Here is a 22,704-nt window from a genome sequence, read left to right as displayed (position 1 = left end):
AAACAGTGCAGATATCAAAATAACTTTGATTTGTCAGAAATACCAATGATCTGTCATTAGGCATTATTTATTGTCCACTGAAAACACTGCCTCTAGTGATTCAGATTTCCCTTTATATAGGTCTATAAACCAGGCCATCTGGATCCAATAGAAACAAGACAAAAGCCTCTGAAGCAAACTTTTTACAGATGAGTAAACTGCATTTAATCTTACTTATACTATCTGGAAACCTTTTGTATTACTGTTGGTTTGTTTTGGTACTTTTTTAATTCAAAAGCCTTGAATGTCATGCAGCACCTCAAAAATCCGAGATTGGTTGTTCTTACACAGCTACATAGAAATTAGAATACTCTGTACAAAACAAGATCTCATTTCAGACGTAAAGTGGAAATGAGTGCCAGCCTCTGCTCTCTGATACAGCTCCTGGAAGTAACAGTGATATTTTAAACCACCCTGATTGAAAATACATACATGATTTTTATTATTTAAATGGTGATTTTTCCTTGATTCCCTGAAGAGTTCTGCTCTGTACATAGCCAGTGTCCGAGAAATACTGGACTGAATCCAAATGTTGCAGCATGTTTAAAGAAACTGGTATTAGATGCTACCAGATTAAAGAAGATTTTGTAAATGGTAGTGTTGGCTCTAGAATGGCTGAAATAGTGGATGAAATGAAGCAAAGTTGAGTCCAACTCAGAACTGCTTATAGATTAAATTGTTTAGCTTTTTATTGCTTGAAGCATTTAAAATTACTCCTGAACAAAGATGTACAATGAGGGACAATTCTCCATCACATATTGTTTCAGACAACCCTGTAGGGTTTTGTCATCTTTATGATTTGTGTGTTATATCTGCAGGGGAAACACATGTTAAAAAAAAAAAAATCCCAAAATAAAGCACTTACTTAGGGATTTATATGTGAACCGCAGAGAAAGTTGAAGCTGAAGGCAGAAAGGTGAGCCACATGTTGCTACGAATTGTATCTTATAAGAAGGGAGATAGTCAATGATATTGGGAGGCAGGACACCCAGGAGCTGACAATAAACTGCTGCTTTGTGTAATTTATATTTAATATATGGATCTCACTGCTAAATAATCTCATAGAGAGTAGGAACAAGCTGGAATGAGCTCGTGAGAGAAACACAACTAGCTGGGGCATGAGACTGCTGATAATGATGTACTGGATGGGAGGGAAAAAATAGCTAGATGAGACATTGTCTTAGATCTTCCTTATTAGCATTTTAGATTAATCATTTGAACAAACAGAAACTGGAGTCCTTACTTGACATGGTAATTTCTGTGTCCCACATTCTGGGACATTCTCTGCAGTCCAGGGGCTGACCAGGATTAGGGACTGTGCCACAAAAGCCTTACCCAGCAGAGAGGTGTTGCCAGAGCCCCTAGGAGTAGCACAGCCCTCTGTGGTAACCTGGGCTGGCTAAAGGGCTCTTCTGCCAACATAAGATGGACCCATGGGAGATGTTTTTGCTGCTGCAGCAATCTTACTGCCTGAATCCTTCCTCCATCCCTCCCTCAAAGGCATGTAATTTGGTGTGACAGAAGTGACTGAAGCCAAGGGAAGTGAGGGAAGTCCTGCCAGCGGTCTGGGTCTGGAAAGGTGCCCATGTAATACTGGACAATGTTTGGTAATGCTCCTGCTTTGCAGAAAATAGTGAAGAATAGCTATGAAAAGAACTACGTGTGAACTACTCCATCTAAGTATTTAAGTAATGCTTTTAGAATTCTGAGAAAAGAGAGAGCTGTACCTTTGTTTTGGAAATGCAAGCTGTATAACACATTTTAATGTAATGCAAAAGTCTCTGAAAAATACCATATGGTGGAAAAAAACAAAAGGCTCTTCCAGCTTTATCACAGAAAATAAAAAATAATGGTCTTTGTATGCTTCTTTTCTCTTCCTATTTCTTTTAAAGGCTTTCACATTAAACTGTATGCACTCCATGAAAGAAAGATGTTACTGCAGTCAGTAAATAATTTAAAAAACTTCACTAGTATCTTTGAATGTAGCATAGAGTAGCACTGTCTATGTTTGAGAAACAGACAGTATTTCTAAAAGGTCTTACTGAGAGCTGTGTCTGGTCTGAAAAATTTTATTTGATTTTCAGTGTTTTTCAACCGGGTCATATTTTACTCCCATTAATTTTTCATACTGTGCAATATGTGATTCATTCCCCTGCTAAAGCTTGCACGCATATGTGCAAGTGTCTGGACATTTTCCCAGTTGATATTACCAAATTCAGCACTTTTTGTGACAGTTTTTTTGCAGCTGAGGGTTATTTTTTGCATGTATTTGGAAATGACTGACTGAAGGTTAGCAGCCTAGGTGAGGCTGGGAGCTTGCAGGCCTGCCTGTTTCTGACAAAGCAAACTGGTGGGGGAACTGATGCATCAAATAGTTTGGTTTTCTCTGGAGGGAGTTGAGAACAGCCATCTGAACAGGAATTACAGCCAGAAGTGCTGAACACCTTCTCATGTGCTGATTTAGTAACCAAAGAGAGAGCTGAGTTGATGATGGTGTTACTGAGGATGTAAAGATAAGGGGAAGGTAGCTGCAAAGGGAAGGCAGCTGCAAAAGGAAGGCAGGCTTGCAGGTTTTCCCTGACTAGCTGCTCAGGTTACACTGCCTGGAAGAAAATGCAGTTTTCAGGGGATTCCTCAATAAGAAGACTGGATAGCCATTTCTGATATGAAAAATGAATGGATGTGAAGTTTGATAAGCATGGAAAGACACAGTTAAATGTAGCCAGAGGTTTCATCTGGCATTTGAGCTGTCTAGGTGGCTTGACTTCAGATCCTCTTAGTTTTTTGCTACCCAGAGAAATTTTTACCACAGGGCTTAGCAATGCCTGAAGGGAAGCAGGAGGCTGCCATTAGTATTTGCATCAAACCTGAACCAGAACATTTGAATGCCTGAATTACCGGGAGCATGCTAAAAGATGCTCCTTACACCAGCAAACTGAATTTGATTTCATCTTCAATTTTAGTTCTGTGTTCTCTCTACTCAAACAGATCTTTTAAGAAAGAGTTGAATCATCCAAGATGTCTGGGGTGTAGTGTTGCAGTGTGTGATGCTGAGGTGTCTCGATGAGCTCTGTGGTCCCAAGGGAGATGCGTAAGCTCCATATTTAAGGCACAAGACCTGCAGTGTGCAGATGGATGGGCTTGGAGAGGGTACAGGAGCTCCCTTTCTGGAGGGTGGTAGGGAAGATATAATGCTTCCCTCTGAGTTGCAAGTGGCTGTTTCTGGAGCTGGGTACCTAAATAAGTATTTCCCATTGCAAACACAGCCAGGATAAGAAGTACCTGGATACATGCAGCAGCCAGCATGCCAGGTGTGCCTGTGATAGCAGTGCTCACACCTGCTCTCTGTTTAATCTGTCAGTGAACCTTCAGCTTGCATTCTAAATCTGCCCTGAGCCTCAGACTAGCAGTTAACTCTGGAATTTATTTTTCTGCAACTACAGATTTTGTCTCCCTATGGAAAATTTAAGTGTGTGTCACAGCAGGGACTAGAATTCAGATGTTGAGATGAATTACTTCACTTCCAAATTTTCCCTTTTCTTTGATGGTGGTGATGGCTGACTACCCTCAAAAAATCAGGGGAATGTGCCAGCTCAAGCAGTTAAGAAAGTCATAAAAAGATGTCAGGTATGAGTTCAAGTTAGGTAGAAGAGTAATTTGACCTTAAAGATCATTTAGTTCCAACCCTCCTACCATGGACAGGGACCTTCCCCTAGACCAGGTTGCTCAAAGAAGAAATAGTTCCTCTTGTTAATATGCCTCTGCTCTTTGGGGAGTTAGAAACATATCTTTTGAAAATGTGCACCTCAACCAAGTTTCTGTGCAGATTCCATGTGTCTCTGGTGAATAAGGTCACCTTTATGCAGTTCCATTTTTGCCAATGATACTTTTTGTGGGTGTTTTCACACTCAAAACAGACCAGAACATTAGGAATAGGAACTGTGGACCCAGAAAACTGGACCCTGTCATTGCCCACAGCAGAAGAAACAGCAGGGTCAAACCAACAGCTCCCACAGGCAGATAGAAACTACCACATTAAAGAGTAAGGCCAGAAGGGACTTGGCACACACCTCCCCTGACTTAATTCCCATTTTCTGCTAAAGCAGCTGGTGGCAGAAAGCCAGCCCCATCCCTCAGTATCTGTTCCTGTGGTATCTTTCCTTCTGGTGAAAGGGAAGCAGATGACTTTGCAGCTTGAAGGTTGAGAAACTTCCACACTTTCCTCTGTGGAGTGTGAGTTTGGGTGGCCCCCACATGAGTCAGAGCACACGGCTCTCTTAACAAGCCCTCCTTAGGCATCTTGTGGCTCCCTGAGTATTACTCACAGAGACCTTTAAGAGAAGCAGCGGCCTACTAAAGGCAGAGCCTTTGCCTTGCTGCCCACGTGGCACTTGTGAGTACAAACTGTGGGTACAAGTGTTCCCCACCCTGAGGAAGCAGATCCCATTGAGCGTGCTCATTGCCCCCAAAACAGCAAACACGCTCTGCTTCAGTCTCTGAGCTCCAGGCCAGGCTTTAGCTGGTTACCTCGGAATGGCAGAGTGACCCAAGGAGACCTGCTATGCTTGGCCTTTCCCAAAACACGCCTGCACCCCGTCTGGCTCATGGCTGTCACCACAGTGCAGAAGCACACCCCACACCAGCTATAATCCCTCTCATCTACAGCTGCAATATACACCTTCACTGCTGAATTTTTTCTTGTCTTTTTACAGGTGTGAATCTATAGACAGCCCTTCCTGCTGCTGCTTGTTTGAAACAACAGCTAAGGGATTGGTAAAACTATCTCACACATAAGGGAAAGTGCAACGGATGATAACCCAATGCAATGAAAGGAAAAATAATTGAATTTACTTTTGTATCTTCTAACACTCACCTTTCTAAAAAAATGTGATACAAAATGAAGATCAAACTGTAAAAGTTTTGCATTTGTGCTTTCATTCTCTCTTCCTAGTTAACAAAAAATACTCTGCTTTCTATTTTTAGCCTGTTCCTCCAAAAGACTGGGTTTTAACTTGCCTGAGGCATCACAAAGAGAGCTCTTATGGCTCTCTGAAAATGCCAGATTTTAGCTGTAGTGAAGTAGAAAGACGGAATTTGTCTGTCTTGTACTGACAAATTTATAACATTTAATATTTATAACAATGCATGATGAAAGCCCAAAGCCCAGCATGTATTACTTTAGTGCCATCACATTCGAGAAGTGAGTTGTGCAACACTTTACTTGCTGTAAAACTCCTGAAAATTGATTGCCTGGCTCTGGGGACTGCTGCCCAAAGCGGGCACTTTGCAAACACCTCAGTTCTATTTGACAGCTCTTTACAACCAGGAGATGCTGGAGGAACAGTTCTCTCTCAAGCCTGATCAGTTGTGGGTTGATGGCTGGTGACTCACACTGGAAATGAGAGTTTGAGCTGTTTTCAGCTGGGGAGCCAACATACTCCCGACTTTTAACTTCTGATAAAAGCACACTAATATTTAGCTTCCTCCTGCTTTGGGATTTTAAATTTTGTTTAACAAGAGGTCTATTTTCACTTGGTTTTGTAGTCCTTCTCAGCGCTACACCTGCTCATCCCAGACATGGGAATAAGGATGGAGGAATAGGCGCTTTATGGTTTCTGTCAGGATTCAAATCAGCTTAAAACACCATTAATAGCACAGGTGAGAAAGCACTAAGAGGCAAAAGAATTTTAGTGAAAACACTGTACGTATGTGAGCTATTTCAGACATCAGTCTTGTTTCTGGACTATGCAACCTGCTGGGAGTCACAGAAAATATTAACTACTCACACAAAATGAGGCAAGACTTGTTTTACCACTCATGCTATTGTCAGATCACTTATTGTGAGAGAAATTGCTTTCACAAAATTAATTAGCTGTTCAAGCTTTTTTTTTTTTTTTTTTTTAAGTACAAGAAAAAGGAATTTGGAAGATTTCTGCACTGCAATTGCATGGGCTAGAAGAAAAGTGATTTAAGAACCCATTAATATTTACTTGGTTTTACAAAACCCTTTCATAATTGCAGTGCTTGAAAGCATTCTGCCTTTACACATTTTTCATTTCTCTATCTTATCAAAGGCTGAGGGTCATAGTGTCTCCAAGTGAAAAATCCCCTTTCTTGAATGACTGATTGCATGATTTCCCTTCTACAATTTCCAAACTTTTTTTTTTTTCTCCCTGTTCTCTGTGAACATTCTAAGTGGTCACTAAAATAATGCAAGCCAATTTCAGCTGTTAAAATAGATCTTATATGGCCTTAAAAGAAGAATAAAAAGAAAGAGTTGCTGCTGTGGCTCAATTTGCAGTATCTGTCAGTCATGTACACTCCCAAGAACCGTATCTTTATAATCCATCCTCTTGCTTGTTATCAGAATTTCAAAATGAAACTGTCACCAAAGCAGATCAGTGCAATCCTTTTAAAAGTAATCCTGCTCAATTCTACCTGCTACACAGGGGAACATCAGCTTAACTTGTAATTAAAGAAGATTTCTCTAGGGAGACCTCAGATGTGGCCTGCCAGCTCCCAAGAAAATGGTAGCAATTATTGACCTCATTTTCCTTCGCTCTAACAATCAGATTTAAAATGACAGAATGACCTGAGCTGGACCATAATTCCTGTCTGCGATGATGTGACAAGAATGTATTGGCTGTGAGGGAATAAACAAAAAGGCAATCAGTTAAAAATGAAAGAGTAGACAAAAATTCTGCCTCCTTCTAACAGCCTGAGTGAATACATCACTTGCTCAAGCAAAGCAACAATCCTTGGGAACAGGTTCTGGTTTGAATAACATAAAGTTTCCTTTGGAGCAGGCAGGTCTTAAATTTACAAGGAAAGAACCCCAATGATTTTTTTTTTTAGAAAGAAGTTAATTCTGTTTTGGCTGCTTTCTTAATTGTCTGCTCAGCTCTTGTTGACTTTCCAAGGCGTTGGGAAGACAGATCAGTGTCAAAATTAATTTTACATCAGCAATACAAAAGCCTGCAGCTTAACTTACCTGCTCCCAAACAGCTAGGCTTGGTAAAGGATGCTTAACCAAACTGTGTATGAAGAACCAGTAAACAATTTGTCCTTATAAAAGTTCAAGACAGCCAGCTGCACTTTGAGAAGCACAGGAAAATAATTCTACAAAAACAAAGGAGGCAATCATCCGTTTAAGGCTTTGGATTTGCCAGACTATTTAGTTTTGGAATAGAATATTCCCCAAATATATACTGGGTATAGAGTGTTTGCCCAAAATTTGCCACATGTGCTACTAGACGGTTTTTGCAGCATAGACTTTGCATCCTACATTTAGACCCATACAAAAAGTAAACAAAAAGGGCACAGGGAGCAAATGAAATGGTAGGGGAGAATTAGAACAAGTTTACACGGCAGCTCAGTTTTCTCAGTATGCCATATCTTGATAAGTTTGTTTTCCTCACAATTTGCAGACAGATTTTGTTGCTGCTGAGAAGCTGATTTCATAAGTTAGTATAATGCATGCAGGACTTTATTTTGTGCTTGGCATACACAATTGGTTGTTCTTTCTGGAGAAAGAAACAGGCACAAGCTGACAACATATCCTTTCTAGTACTGTGAAAATCTCTTCATTTTCTGCAGCAACAAACTTCACTATCTAAGACAAATAGGAGATCTTAAGCCTCTGCACACAATTTCATGTCCTGTTGGACAAAGAACCTTAAAAAAAAACCCAAACTAAAACAAACCCCCCCAGAAAAATCCAAAAGCAAGAGCTCTGGTTTTCCCACAATCCTGGCAATGCAGGACAAAGGGCACTCTATGCCAAAGAAGTAGGTTTCTTGGTTGCCGTCCCAGATGTCTGCAACTGTGTCCCCACGGCAGGGATTAATGTGCAAGGGACTGCCTGCCTCTCCTGATACAGGCAGGGTGATCAAAAAGGATTTTATAAAATGTGTTGCCTGTCTGGGGCTTTCCCCCACTGAACAGTTTTGCCTGAGTTTCTTAAACAGCTTGTACCTTGGGGGGTCCTTGGCTGCCAGCAGGGGAGAACAGGCAGGAGTATTTGTAAATCTGTGTGGGTAGCATTTCTAGTTCCTGTGGGCACACTTAAAAGCAGGGCTGTGTGTTTTTCTCTTTAAAAGACAAGAAATTAAATAAAGTACTAAAATGTAAACATATAAAAATTAAATAAAATACTAGGGTGCTTTTTATATTTTGAAATCTTTGATGGGCAATTGTCAGCAGCCCTTCAGAAAACTGTAAGTCAAAAACTCAACTTGTAAAATATCAACCAAATAATTACTTAATTCAAACTTTTTCCTGAAGTTTTAATTCCCTTTATAGACACACTTTTGCTAAGGACAAGAGTGGTAGAAGATTGAATACAGCCTGTGAAGCATGTGAAAAAAAAAGGAAAACTATGAGAGATGTTGGGAAAACTGACAGCTCCCTATATACATGTAATTAATACTTTTTTCAAACCAGTAACAAAGTCTCATAGTCAGGATGTATGAAGTAGAATGCACTTCTAACATACAAAATGCTACAGGTACTGTCCGTACAAATATGAATGAAACGCAGCAGATTTTGTTTGCATCACTTAACCATGTACAGTACACATAGTCAATATCTTATGAATTTGTGAAATTCACTCCTATTAATTTCATATGCCCGAATTACTTTAAAGTTGCCATGTAATTTCTCTTTCCTTGCCTCCTTTGGGCTCAGTTCTCTGTGGATATAACTTTTCCCCAGTCTCTCAGCCTCCTTTGGGCTGAATTCTTCTGGGATCCTCCTTCATGGGGAGTTCTACTTATCTCAGTCTTTATGATTCGATGAAAACTCCCGAGCTCATTAGAATCTTGTTTCTTGTGTTTATTGAAGGATCCTTACAAAACTTAACAGGTCTCTCCAGGCTGGTTACAAGGTTAATCTTTGCAATTTGGCACATTTCTTTCTTCTGATGGTACAAACAAGGCCTTGTGGCACACTTCGTGTCTGATACACAAAATGGCCCCGAACTACGCAGCTCTTTTATATTTATACCTATTTTTACCCAATTAACAATAGACACGTATATTATTTTTCTTAATGACTTAATGACTCTTTACCTATGTGCTGCACTGCGGCATTTTCTGTCCAATCACTTACTACTACCCAAAAACTTCTAGGAGAAGAACATGAAGAAGAAAGAAGAAGGACAAGAGACAACACCCTAAATCCTCCATCTTGTCTCCTCTTCTCTAAACTACTTTTTCACCCAGTGATTTAAGAAACTTTCTAATCTACACACCTACCTTTCTTATCTAACTTTAGCATTTGTTTTCATGTATCACTATGAAAACATGCTCATGAATTTCATATTATATGAAATTCAGTGTTTCCTTGAATCTTAGAACTAAATATTAAAAACAAGGGCACACAGTCTGTATCTCAGACTCCAACATGCCGTAGATATAGAATGTGTACAGAAGCCTCTTTTAAATATAAAACGTTCCATGCGTAAATAGAAAATTGCATCATAGGATACCTCATTCTTTCAGAAACAAATAATGGCCCTGAAAACATGTTCATCATGACAAGTGAAACAGTCTCCAGTTGATGCAATTATTTAACTGCCCTGAACTCCTTATAAACATGCAGAAAAACTAAGTCAAAGCTAAACATCTGTGGTATTTTAAGTACCATGAAAGCCACTGTGCTGGCTGGAGAGTTGGACTGCCATGCACTGGCTTCTCAGCTTTGCCTCCCCTGGGCTGGGAATGACACCACAGAGCTGCTGGCAGCGCTGGTTCTACAGCTGTTACCTATTTCAGATAAAGGGATTGGTCAATTGAAACTATCTAAACTGGAGCTCTTAAAATACACTGTACCAGGTTCATGTGAGCTGTGCAGAACCTGCTGCAAAGGAATGGTGCTGTGTGCCTGGGAGCTGGCACAGCTGGAACAGGAGCAGAGAGGTGTTCATATCTTTGGTTAGCTTGTGGTGACTTCTTCACTATAGATCCCCTGAATCAAACCCCCTCTACCCCGCATTTCTACTGAACTTAGCTGCCAAGTTCTTGTTTTCATAATTTTACACAATCTAGTAGTCATACTTTCAAGCTTTTCACTGCAACAGTAAAATTAAAATTATATAAAACAAATACCTCTAAATTTAGATTTTTACTGACCTCTGTAAATTCAGAAAGCTCAGAAAGGAACAAAGATTAAAACCCACAAATATCTATAATATTGATGAATACTATAGATAATAATATTATCTATACACATCTATAATAATGTTTATGTGTTTGATTTTTTCCCCCAAACCCCCTACTGAGTGTCTTATTTATACATTAAATCTACTAAGATGAATTCTGCCCAGCTGTGTTTCCTTTGTGGAAAATTGCACCTATAAACACTTAGTCAAACTAGGCTAAGTACCTGCCCAAAGGCAAAATCTGCCCTGATGCATACTCTGTCTCAATTCAACCTGCTCAAGTTGTTGAATTATACAAGGACAGTAAACCAGGACGAATTCCTATCCCCTTGCCCCTGTAAGAAGCAGGAGATTTATGGGATTTATAATTGTTCATAGCACAATTATACCCCAACACATTATGGGCAAATGCCATGCTGGCTGCTGGAGAGATCAGCAGAGTTCCACACGGATATAACAGTCCCCTGGGCCAGACTCACTGGACCCACTGCCAGGAGTGGAGCCCTTGAACCATAATTTCTCTTCAAAAACAGGGACTGCAGGACTCTGGCAAGATAACTAAGTTTGAGGTACGTATATGCATGTTTTCTATCTGTTGCTCTCCATGCAGGGACTGGTAACATAGGTCATGTTGTATCCTGCTTCATCCACATCCTTAAAAGTAACAGCAGCTTAAAAGAACTCAGCTGTTCTTGTTCTTACTGGTGAAGGAGATCTGGGTGTGCTCCTTTGTCCACTAGAGAAATGTTTTTTCTTGGTTTGCATTCATTTGCTGTGCCATTTCTTGTAGTTTGTGCCCGAATGGATAGAACCTTTCCTGAGCTATTTATAGGGATGTAAGTTGGAAAAGAGGAAGGAAAAGAATGGAGGAGGGGAGGTGTTTGTAGCATGCTGCTGAGGATTAGAGAGTTCACATCCCAGCTTCTAAGGTTTCAGCCTTAATCTTCCAACACATGCAAAGCCTTTCCATTTCACTTTGAGGTCATTACCCATGTACAAAACTGTCTGTGTGACAAATGCAGGCACAAAACTCACTACAGGAAGCTTTTCAATTGGGAGCATAAATTGTTCTGGGAAAGAAGCATGAAGTTTTAGGTAAAAAATATCTGCTTCTAAAACCTGTATGTTAAATTTTAAATCAAGTGGATTTCAAGCTTGTGAGTTGTAATAGACATTTATCTTCTAATTTATCATTTGATGCTAAATAACATTTACCCATAACTGCTGATTGAAAGAAGAAAAAAAAAAAAAAAAACACGAAAAATTCTAAAGTAAGTCACACTATCTAATAATATGTAAAGAAAATGTGACTAGAAAACATCCAGTACTTCAGTGGGTATTGCCGGTCCTGCAATATATCTTGTGCCTTTGTGATTATGTCCAGTATTAGAAGATCGGCTTTCTTGGTGGAGGCTTTTCACACAGCTAGCTTTCTTCAGCATTCAGGAAGATCATCTGACAGGATCAGCCTAAGCTGACCTGTAAAGTCAAGCACCACTGAAGCTGGGAATTTCCATATGACATAACAGCTCCATGAAAGCGCTGCACCGCAGTGGCTGTCACTCCCATCCAGAACAAACACATTGCTTGTCAGAAGAAACAGGCATTACAAAGATAGACATGGTTTGGAAAAATTTTGGTTCCCTTGATAGCTAAGCACTGATGAGGTGCAGTGCTGCTCTGTAGTGGACAGATAGCAGGCGGGAGGAAAAGAGAGTTGCTGGCAAGGTCAGCTGGAAGTATCTGAGACCTGATATACATCACAGGCACTGATCAAGTACCGCTTTCCAGAAAATGAATATCCTCACAAGCTTAGGTTTCCAAGAAGGATAAGCATCACTTCTTACTTTGCATTTTATGTGTGTTGTTAGGAATAACTATTTGAAGAGATGACAATTTCTTACAAGTAAACAAAGTAATTTCTTTACAAGTGAAGTTACAGAGTAACAATTTCTTACAAGTAAATAAATATGCTTGTTTTACAGGCAAAGTCAGAAGCAGCATTGATGTCACTTGCAGCTGATTTAAGTTTCAGTACAGATAACCTTAAAAACAGATAAAATGAGAACCTTCTGTACTCGAAAAAAAAAAAACAAACCAAAAACCCCAACTACGGGAGAAAAAACAACTAGCAGACACAGAATAATGGTTTGCCAGTGAAATGCATTGTCTGAAAGAGTGGCAAAGGTAATAATGGTAAATCCAGTTATTTCATATCATACAGTACTAAGATGTTCCAGGCAAAAAAGTAGCACTAAGAAGGTCTCCCCTAGAAAACCAACTATAGCAAGAAATATATACTTCTGTTCAAGTCTGTGCAATCTATAAATGTAGTGAGGGAGTAAATGCATGACAGCTGTGAGAGTTAGGTAAGCATGTAAAACAAAAGAATTTAAAGAAGATCCACTTATTTAAAATTATTTATTTTATGAAGATTATAAGAAAGAAGGTGATCAGGAGGTGATGTCTGAAGATACCCTCTGATACTTTCCCCAGCTCGGTATAAACACTGTGTTATTTGAGGGTTCTAATTGAAATCAAAAGCTTCCTTCATTCTGACTGTGCATATGTCTCTTTCCTAATTTAAACCCAGTTACCCGCAGCATGAACCTAAGGAGTTCATCAACTGTGTACTGATCAAAATATATCCTAAACTGGCTTATGGGGTCAAATGTATGATCATTTCAGGTAACAAATTCTCAAACGCCATCTAATGCTGGATTGATGAATGGAGTGTCATAGGTATTTAATCATCTCACTTTGCTTTCTACTTTGTTGTCTTAATTTACACTGACTCATTATTTGAATACTATTATAACAACTACCTTATTGCATGCAATGAAAGCCTCTGAGAACTACACTTACACCAGTGTCTTATCAATGCTGTTCATATTCGGAGGTGGAACGGTGCGGGGACACCTTCGTAAAAGAAGCAAGAACACACGAAACCCCAAATATGCGAAGACCAGGGGACTGGTATGGGTTTCTCATTTTCAGCTGATCAGGTTGTTCCTTATCCTATTGAGTGCTCAGGAGCTGTTAGGTTTATTAAGTGCTTGCAGTATGCCTGTCAAACTTCTGCAAGACCTGAGGTTTAACAAGCCAGAATAATGAAATGCTCACACGCCTTTAAACTCAGGAAAACACATCTGGGGGAAAAATGGGACAGTGCTGTCTTGTTTCCCTTTTACACCTGTCTTAATGACATTGCTCTCTGTCTTGGCTTTCAACTTTGTACCTTTCCATCAAAACACTTTCTGATCTGAATTCTGGCATCTCCCAAAGGTGTCTGGCAAAAAAGAAAATTACTTCCTGATTGATGACAAAGAAATTATTTTGTGGAAAAAAATATATCAAATGTAGTCCTGGAGAGACATTTTAGTTATACCAGATTTGAAATAAAACTATGCCACTAATTTAGTAAATGTAAAATGGGGAAAAAATGGTTCTTTTTCCCCAGGGTAGGTTATGAGAGATATTTTTTAGTTTTTCTTGAAGTTATTGTAAGCAAAATATCTCGCCTCTTATCTTTCAAGGGTTTTTGCATATACTGTTAAAATGCAGGCTCACAAAGTCTACAGCAGTAAGGAAGAAATAGCTGCATTAAACCCAAAAGGTTTTCATTTCAGTTTTCACTGAAATGGAGGGGTATTTCTATTTTGCAGAGCAATAAAGCTAAATGCTACCTTTTCTGTTGCCTTGCAGAAATTGCCAGTTTTAAAGACAAGTATCAAATGTGTTTTACCACCAAGAAATCACAAGCTGTAGTTCAGCTTTCAAAGCAGAGCATAAAGATCCTGTGATGCTTTTGACACATATCAGAAAAATAAAAAAATCTTAGAGAGAATGTGCAACTAAATTTTTGCCTGAAACCAGAGCCCTGGAAATTGAAAAGAATGCTATAAAATTAGAGATGTGATGTACTTAATTTTTATGATTCTGGGGAAGGATTGATTGAGCAGTAGTTTCTCATGGTTTGTAATCATCAAGCTGCCAGATAAAGCAAGTAGCTCCATTATTTGAACAGGGAAAATTTCCAAGGGTGCTTTTAAGGGTGAATCCAGATTCTTCTAACACATTTTTCAATGGATGTACCTAATTTTTGGGAGATTTGGATTTCTTGGATTTCACATAAATAAGCCGTCTACTGTTTGGAGAGTGATGATCACTGCTGGCTGGAAGACATCTCTCATTTCTGCTTTCAGTAGCAGCAAGAAGTGGGAAGAAGAAAGGAACCTATAAAGACTTTGCTAATCTGAACCAGTTACTGATACGCTTGTTTTCTAAACCTTTGATTTTTCTTTTTCCTCCATTAACTTGAAAATATGAAGGTTTTTCATGCATAGTCTTCTGTCAGTATCAAAAGATATGTCTTGGAAAGAAGTCAAGTCAAGGTAAGTGGGTACTCCTAGGTAGGGAGGGCTGATTATGAGATTCAAATCCACAGTACAGTCTGGTGTAACAGCAAAGCAACACTGAAATGGTACTCTAGGACCGCACATAATGCTAACAGCTGAGAGGACAGATGCAGCTGGTTCTAAAAAATACCCCATTACATAGGATATTTTTCATATCACACAAGCATCTGAATTTGGGGAGCAGGATAATTTTGAGTAGCCAGTTCTAATGCAAATTGTGTAAACCACTTAGTACATAAAGATACTTCAATAATAAATTGGCAAGCATATTAACATAAAACCAGACTTAATGTTTTTCCCCTCTGGAATTGCATGGGCTATTGACAAGCTCTAAAAAAAATTACACCATGTGCACAATAAAACATGGTTCTGACACAGATACCAACTCCTACCAGATCAGAAGTTGCACAACCTCACAGCTAATCTTTTAAGCTCCAGCAGAAGTAACTTGGCTGGCTGCAGCCTGCAATTGGAGAGAAAGTGGGTATGGATAGTAATATTCAGAGCTGCCTTACCAAGAGATGTGCCAATTCCCTGACAAGGAAATCACTCTCGAAAGAGTTTGCCAACCATTTATTCCTTGCCAAATTGAAGGCACTTTGCTTTTTGGAACAGTTTGGAACTGTTTTATCTATGCTTACAGAAAAATGCAAGAAAATGTATTGTTTCACTTTAAGTTGTATGTGAAAATGCAAGTGTAATATAAGGAAATAAGGAAACAGAAGCTGATGCCTGTTTTCCAAAGTGTCACTTGAGAACACAAAACAACAATTAAAAAGGGAAATATCCTCTTCTGGTAACTGGTCCTTAACTTTTTTTTCTTCCTTCCATTTCTCCCTTAAATCCTTGAGGGCAAAACCCTGTATTTGAAATGCTAATTCATGTTTTGGACTTCAGTCATGTTTAAAGAAGACTGGGAAAGGAGAGGAAAGGAAATGACAGTTGATTTTCAAGCTTAATAAAGAAGAAAACAGAATTTGGAAGTGCCCTTATGTCTCTTCCTCCAAAACAATTCTAAATTTACCTCTTTTAAAACCCTAAATGAACCCTAATGAACTCCAAGGACACCTCTTCTTAAAATTGTATGAAAGCCACATAACAGAGTGCTGTCTGCTGGCACAGGATAAGAGAGTGCACAAGCTAATTAACTCCCTTTCTTAGTCAGCCCCAACAGTGGGTATCCTAGAGTTTAATCCACACATAACTGGAATTTTAAAGCCCAGACTCTTAAACCCATTACACCATGGAAACACCCAGACTGACACTTTGCTCAGAATAAAAATGCTAATGATTGTGCTGCATGGTAATGCCCTAATGATACAAAATGTCTGTAAACTGCATCAGTTATTGTCACATAGAGGAAATAACAACAGCTGCAGACTTTTTATCATGTGTGTAAGTCAATCCCCCTGTTAGGTTGCTGTACCACATTGTCTTCTCTGGCTAAAAAGCATCATGAATGGTGACTACTGAGTAGCATCCTGTAGGAGGTTCTTAAAGAACTAGGGGAGGAATAGAGAATAGTTTGGTTGTGGCTCCTAATGCTTGGGTTTAGGATATTTATTTGAAACTTGGTCACTCTACTTCTAATTTCCATTTCTTGCTGTGTTTGTCCTTCAAATGATGACACAGAACATGAACTATTTCTTGCTTCATTTCCATATCTGTTCTTAGGGTGGAAAAAATCAAAATCTCTCCAAATGATGAAGAAAATTATCTTAATATTTTATTCTTTAATTACATATCTTTGTATACAAATTTCTACCAGAGAGGGTTTGATTTCCTTCAGTATGGGGAGCTGACCTTTACCACTTTATCACAGTCAGTTCTAACTGAGAAAAAGGAAATTCAGTGCAGTTTCAAAGTCCTTACCTAGATGAACTCAATACTTAAAATTATCATTCTGTTGTTGTTGGACTGACATCGAGTCACAATATTTTCAGTATTAATGCCAATATAACGTTGTCATTTCTTGAAGGTGTAAAGAACTCTAATTGCCCTCTGAAATCTGAATTTAACTAGTCCTCAAAAACAAAAATTTGCTTTTGCTGTTAGTCAGGTAGATAAGAAGCCACACAGAAGCTATAAATATTCACTTCATTTCATACTGTACTTGTCAGCTGTGCAGCAGTCCCGTGGGTAAAGACGCAGTCACTCAGGTATTGTGGCCCATGTATTTACATATGATCAGGCAAGCTATGGAGGGTGTATGCAAATAATGAATTTACAAGCTCCACTGTTGCCAGGTGCTCACAAATTGGCTGACAAATTTGGTGTGCTCAGTCTGAAGTGTGGCATTTATAATGTGACAGAGCTGCATGTCCTGGGGTGTTACTTCTCTGTTATGGCTGGGAAGTTCTCCTTGTACCTTTCCACCACTGCCCCATGGGGCAGGCTCATCCCAGCAGCTCTGGCTGGAACAACCAGGGGTATGCTTAATTCCATCCTCATAATTTCCCTCCCTTCTCCATTACCTTCTTTAATTACAAATCAGGCTGCACTTGTGACACAGTACTTTTCATTGAATACAGACTTCAGACTGTTTGTATGAGGCTCAATAATGCCTCAGCTTCTAAATCAGTTTTACAGGCAGTGTTTAACAAAACTCTCATACAGCATGGCATGAAAGCATCAGGGAGAATGATGATGTTATTATATTTATCTACACTTGAATTTTGCTTAGATCAGGGAATAAAGCAGCCCTTTATATTTGCCTTACTTTGGAGTTTACTAATGCCTAAAGAAAATAGTATTGCAGGTTTTTTCCCCCAACTTTTGATTGAATCAGAGGTTCAAATTTACAGTGTTTGCATATGATTAACTTTTTTCTTCAATAAAATCAAGAGATGCTATAAAATTAAATGAGTGTAAAATTGAGTGCCTGATGAGCAAGAGGAGTGTGCTTTTATTACATTACAAGTCGGACTGCTTGTAATGAAGATACAATGATCAGTCTCCAAGAATCAAAGGATCTCCCTGGAGATGAGAGGGATCAACACCAAGGGCAGCATGCAGGTTTTGGTAAGCAGGCATCTGTAACTATGCAAATGAATTGGTGGACTCTTAATTCATTTCCTGGAAGGCTTTTTTCCTAATCAATTCCACCGTGTGAAAAAGGCTTCAGTGTCTCTTCTTGAGTTTCTATGCAAGTAGAGTCTATTTTTTCTCTTCTATATGCAGTTTATCAGCATGTTTTCTCATAGCTTATTAATTCTGTGTCAGCTGGCAAACCCCTGCCTTCCTGCTCTGGTTCTGGATGGCACGGCTGCTGCAGTTCATTCCCTCCTCATTCTGCTGGGGCTGGAGAGATCTTGTGGGTGCTGTAGCATTGGATGTTGTGTCATCAGGTATTTGCCCTGAGCTGATCTCTGCTGAAAAGCATTCTCTTCCAATCTGCATGTCACTGATCAGGGGCTGGAACATTGTCTTTGCAATACTCTTTCTCATGCAGTATTCAGAGAAACTAACAAACGCCAATGGACAATGAGACAGGGGACTATTTTGTTTACTATCAGCAAAGAAGAGACATTTTTCGCTCTCTCTAGGGCACTTTGTGTATGTTCTGCAATCGGTGTATGCCCACATCGAGGTCCATATGCTGATATGGTGGCCTTGGTGCTTATGAATGCTTAGGAGAGTTAGGTGTCTTTCTGTGTTGACTTCAGATTACAGGGGTATCAAAGCCTCTGAAGGAAATGAAAAACATATTCTAGCTTCTGTCCCTCCCTCTGCCACTGGGTACTTGAAGAGGTACAGATACTGGCACCTATTAAACACAGTTCTCATGTTTATGCTTACCTTAGTGCTACCTAGTCTCTTTGTAAGCATAAGCTGCCATGACTGCAATGTTATACACCCTCTTATTCCACAAAAGTGGGATTTGACCCCATGGAAAATACACTGACAAATCAAAACGTGTAATCGGTTTAAAGTTCAAGGGTGCAGCCAAATCCTGAGCCAGTGTAATTTGACCTAGATTCACTGAAGCAAGGAGAGCTGCAGTGAACTACATAAACAGAAGAACCAAGCCAACTGTGGTTGCCCTCATACGGTGAGGATGATGACGAAATACTTAATGGTTTATGATGGCAGTGGTTTGCTGCTTCAGCAAAATGCAATTTCAAAACAAATAAACAAAAAAGTTTTCTTATGCAACTTTCTGCAAATATTAGTGATTGTTGAACACCCAGGGTGCTGAAAAAATTCTCAGTTGAGTTTAAAGGACACTAGCAACCTACATCTGCTTATTTCTATTTTTACACTAGAAAAGGGAACGTTTAGTCAATGTTCCCACCACTTGGGCCAAAAATCTGTTTGTCCTACATTTGCTCCAAATACCTTTGGTAGTATACTCCAATGTCCCCATGACCCCATGCCCCCAAAGCTCCAGGTCCATCTAGAAATCGATGTGCTGTAACTTTTAACCTGCATTATCATCATTGCAACAGCTTTCATCAATAGCTCAGGTTTTTGTTTCAGTAGCTATTATTCCAAGGACACCCTTTCCGACTTTTGGAGCCAAAGTAACCTTCAGCCTTTATACCACTTCAAGGACTTTCTCAGATTGGCAATTCTTTCTTCATAATGCCTTTATCTATGAGTAACAAAGCTTGAGAAATGTCAGAAACTTTTGAACACTAAGATTTCTGGATATACAGAAGATCAAAATTTACTAATCCAAGCCCATGTGTAGCTCTGAATGGCAAGTTCTGGTTATTGCTTCCAGCCATTTCAAGAAAAATGTCAAGGTTAATTGAACAGCTCTAGGAACCAGAAAGAACAGGTTGAGGGTAGGTCTCAGCTATAATTTCCACTGGTACGAGGTGGTCAATGCCTATGTTACCAACTAATGCTTCCTTGATTTACACTAGTATAACTGACTTCATCTCAGTCCTGGAAGGAATCAAAATGAAACATTTTAACTAGTTCAGGATATTTTACCTTTCTTTCCAGATGCCTCAGTACTCCTGAGCACCTGGATATTACCTGAACCAATTACTGATAAATAATGCACATTACTTTCTGCAACACCAGGTATCTTTGTAACCTTCATCCTCTGTCACAAGGAAGATGTTATCAATGGCTGGTATTAACTTAAGCTTTGTGCAGCTATGGTAATTTAGCCATAGCTTTTGTGTTTATATTCCAAATTGATAGGAAACAGGAATTCAATTATGTCACTCTAAGGGGACCTAGGCAGCATAAACTACTGTACCATTTTACATCTTTTCATTAGGGTCTTCTCGCATCTATCATTCCAAAGCTGAGTTGGTGGCAAATAGAATACATAGGAGAAACAGATTCAGACTGACAGCAGGTGGATATGTGACTTTTAGAAAGAGGACTCAAGTTAATTCATAGAATGACTATTTGAATATTATTAATCTCTGGATTTATGGGGGGAGGAAGGGTCTAAATGGATTTTTGTTCAAGGAAGGCAGAATTTACTACACATGATGCAAAGACTTTTTTTGGGGAAAACAAGTATTTTTGTTAAATCCTATTAAAAAAAACAAACTAGGCTCTGTTGTTAGTGGTGTCTCAAGCTTCTGATACAACAAGCTTTGCCAAATTATTCATCTCAATGTGCTTCAAAATTTAAGGCTGCAAAATACTTCTTTGATACTGTCCTACTTTGTAAGGTCGGCAGTACACTTAATGCATTGCTGTTTATAAACAGGATGAGCCCCTTTGGGAAAGTTACTATGACTGCAAAGACACAATGTGCTACGGGGAACCAGCATTGCTCACTAAATAGGTGACTTCATTGTTCCACTTTAACTCTTTTAAATGGTGAACTGGAATCTAAAACTCCATTGTTCATTCATTACATGGGAAAAAAAAAAAAAAAAAAAAAAAAAAAAAAAAAAAAAAAAAAAAAAAAAAAAAAAAAAAGTGTTCCACTACAGATTGCATGGCTAAAGGAAGAGCTCCTGTTAAGATAGCAAATTAAAGGGAATAATCGGTTTATGTAACACGCTCAAACGCACCTCGGAGTAGAGCAGAATGCACCTGCTCGGACCGGGGCAGGGCGCAGGGGGCCCGGGGGGGATGGATGCCCAGGGGCTGCGCATCTCTTGCTCCCTCTCTCCATCCCTCCCTCCACCCAGGACCGCGTTCCTCCACGTGCCTGTCCCCGCACGCCGCCCGGCTCCCCGCGCTGCGCGGGTGCCCCCGGGGCTCCCTCTCCCCCAATCCTTCCTCCCCCGCTCCCTGAGGTCCGTCTGTCCCTCCCTCCTTCCCCACGATGTCCAAGCTCAGCCGCTGGACCCGACCCGCGCGGGCTGTTCTGGTGCCTCGCGTGGGGGCTGGGGGCATCTGAGGCCATTCCCCGCCTTCCTCCCCGAACAATCACGTTCCGAATGTGGCCCGTGGGAGCGGGGGCAGCGGCGAGGGAGGAGGGAGGGCGGGCAGCGGGGGCTCTCGGCCGGCCCCGGGGGAGCGGGGGGCAGGGAGCAGAGGGGCAGCGGCGGCCCGCAGGCAGGCGGCCCCGGGAGGCTGTGTGCGGGCAGGGGATGCGGGCAGGGGATGCGGGCGGGACACTCACCATGGCGGCGGCGAGGCGCTGTCCAGGGTATCGCCGGGCTCGGCGCGGCTCTGCAGGCGCGGCCCCCGAGCCCTCCCTATAAGGCACCGCCTCCTCCCGGCCCCGGCGAGGGCGGGCACGGGGCGGGGGGGACGGCCGGGGCTCCGCCGAGGGAGGGCAGAGCAAAGAGGAGGGATGGGGAGGCGGTGGGGAGCAGTGTCTGAGCGGGGGGAGAGGCTGTGCTGTGCTGTTCCATCACCCACCCAGCTGTCACGGCAGATGGTGGCCGTTTGCCTTTGTTGGAATCTACCCTGTCGGGAAGATTCCATTCACTGTTCGGGCCGCTCTGAGAGCAGACAGGGTCACTGAATATGTTGGATTCAACTTGGGTTTGGTCTACAAGCTGAACTCCTCTGACCTGAAGCCCTGAATCCTCCACACGCTGTGCCAAAGTGAGATCCATCGCCTAATGGTTACTGGTTGGACTCAATTATCTCAGAGGTCTAAATGATTCTATGATTCTAACTGTTGGCATCTCCCAGGAGATCTGTCTGTTAGGGAGGGATTGATAAGCAAATGTTTAGGCTGGCTAGAAAGGAAACAAGAAAATCACACAGAACAGGAGTTACTGATCCCATCACAACTCAGCCGCTGACGCACAGCAGAAAAAGAGTCAGGTATAGAAGTGGCTTTGTGATTAGAGTAACAAGCACAGAATCTCATACCTTCAAAACTCATTTTTGTGTGCTAACAAAGTCTTACAGCTACTATAAAACATTTATTTAAACTACCAAAGTTGGTTAAAAGTTTCCTGCTTCTTTATCCCTGCTTTAAATAAAGAAATATTTGGCATGTGAAATCAAAATAGTATTTCTTAAAAACGATTAATATTTTTCATTTTTATTTTATTTTCTAGAGGAAAACTTGTCAAGAAATTACATATCCATACATGCACTTCCATAGCTGCCTTCTCACTTCTGTGTTCATAGTTTGGTGGACCAGAGCCCAGAGATGTGTTTCCCAGTTTCAGTGGGACAAACAGTAGAAATAAGTTAAGGAGACTCAATAAGTTAAGGAATGTAGTGCAGGACTGGTGTCATCTTCACCAAGTAAGCTAAAGCGTACTTGATGTACAGACGTGCTGTATTTGTCCAAAATGTAGCACTGGTGTTCTGGACCTCGAGATTTCCCTCCCAACTGGCTCTTTGTCCATGTACTACTTCAGCCCTAGCTTTCTCTTGGGTCTAGACACAGAGGTCCACCAAAGGCAGTGAGGATGGCAATTTTTCTGGGGATGCTGCCTGGCCAGAAATTATACTCCCAGGAGACTCACATGAAAGCGTCTCCTTATGTAACTTCTAACCCACTTTTACAAACACAAACTTGTTTGTTCAAGCTTCCAAATTCCATCATGTTAATCTACACTAACTCCCACAATTCCTGAGGCTGACCTGCCAGTTTTCCCCCTATTTCATCTTCTTCATAGGTTATTAATTTAATTCTTCATGTGTCATTACAAACCACCTTGAAATACTGAGAAATACTTTTTCATACCTATTTTG

At 40.5% G+C, this 22,704-nt stretch overlaps 1 protein-coding gene across 1 annotated transcript in view; it reads right to left on the bottom strand.

The window, feature by feature from the left end:
• The window catches only part of ELOVL2 (ELOVL fatty acid elongase 2), a 52,141-nt gene extending 30,882 nt beyond the window's left edge, over positions 1–21,259 (bottom strand). Inside the window, exon 1 of the mRNA XM_058833116.1 lies at positions 21,164–21,259. Within this exon, the coding sequence (XP_058689099.1) occupies positions 21,164–21,166 (3 nt within the window). The 5' untranslated portion in view covers positions 21,167–21,259. The remainder of the gene's footprint in view (positions 1–21,163) is intronic.
• Positions 21,260–22,704: the final 1,445 nt, after the last annotated feature.

Source organism: Poecile atricapillus, chromosome 2, assembly GCF_030490865.1.
Source record: "Poecile atricapillus isolate bPoeAtr1 chromosome 2, bPoeAtr1.hap1, whole genome shotgun sequence".
Classification (NCBI taxonomy): Eukaryota; Metazoa; Chordata; class Aves; order Passeriformes; family Paridae; genus Poecile; species Poecile atricapillus.
The sequence above is the reverse complement of the archived record's forward strand: the minus strand, read 5'-3'. Positions and strand labels throughout refer to the sequence as shown.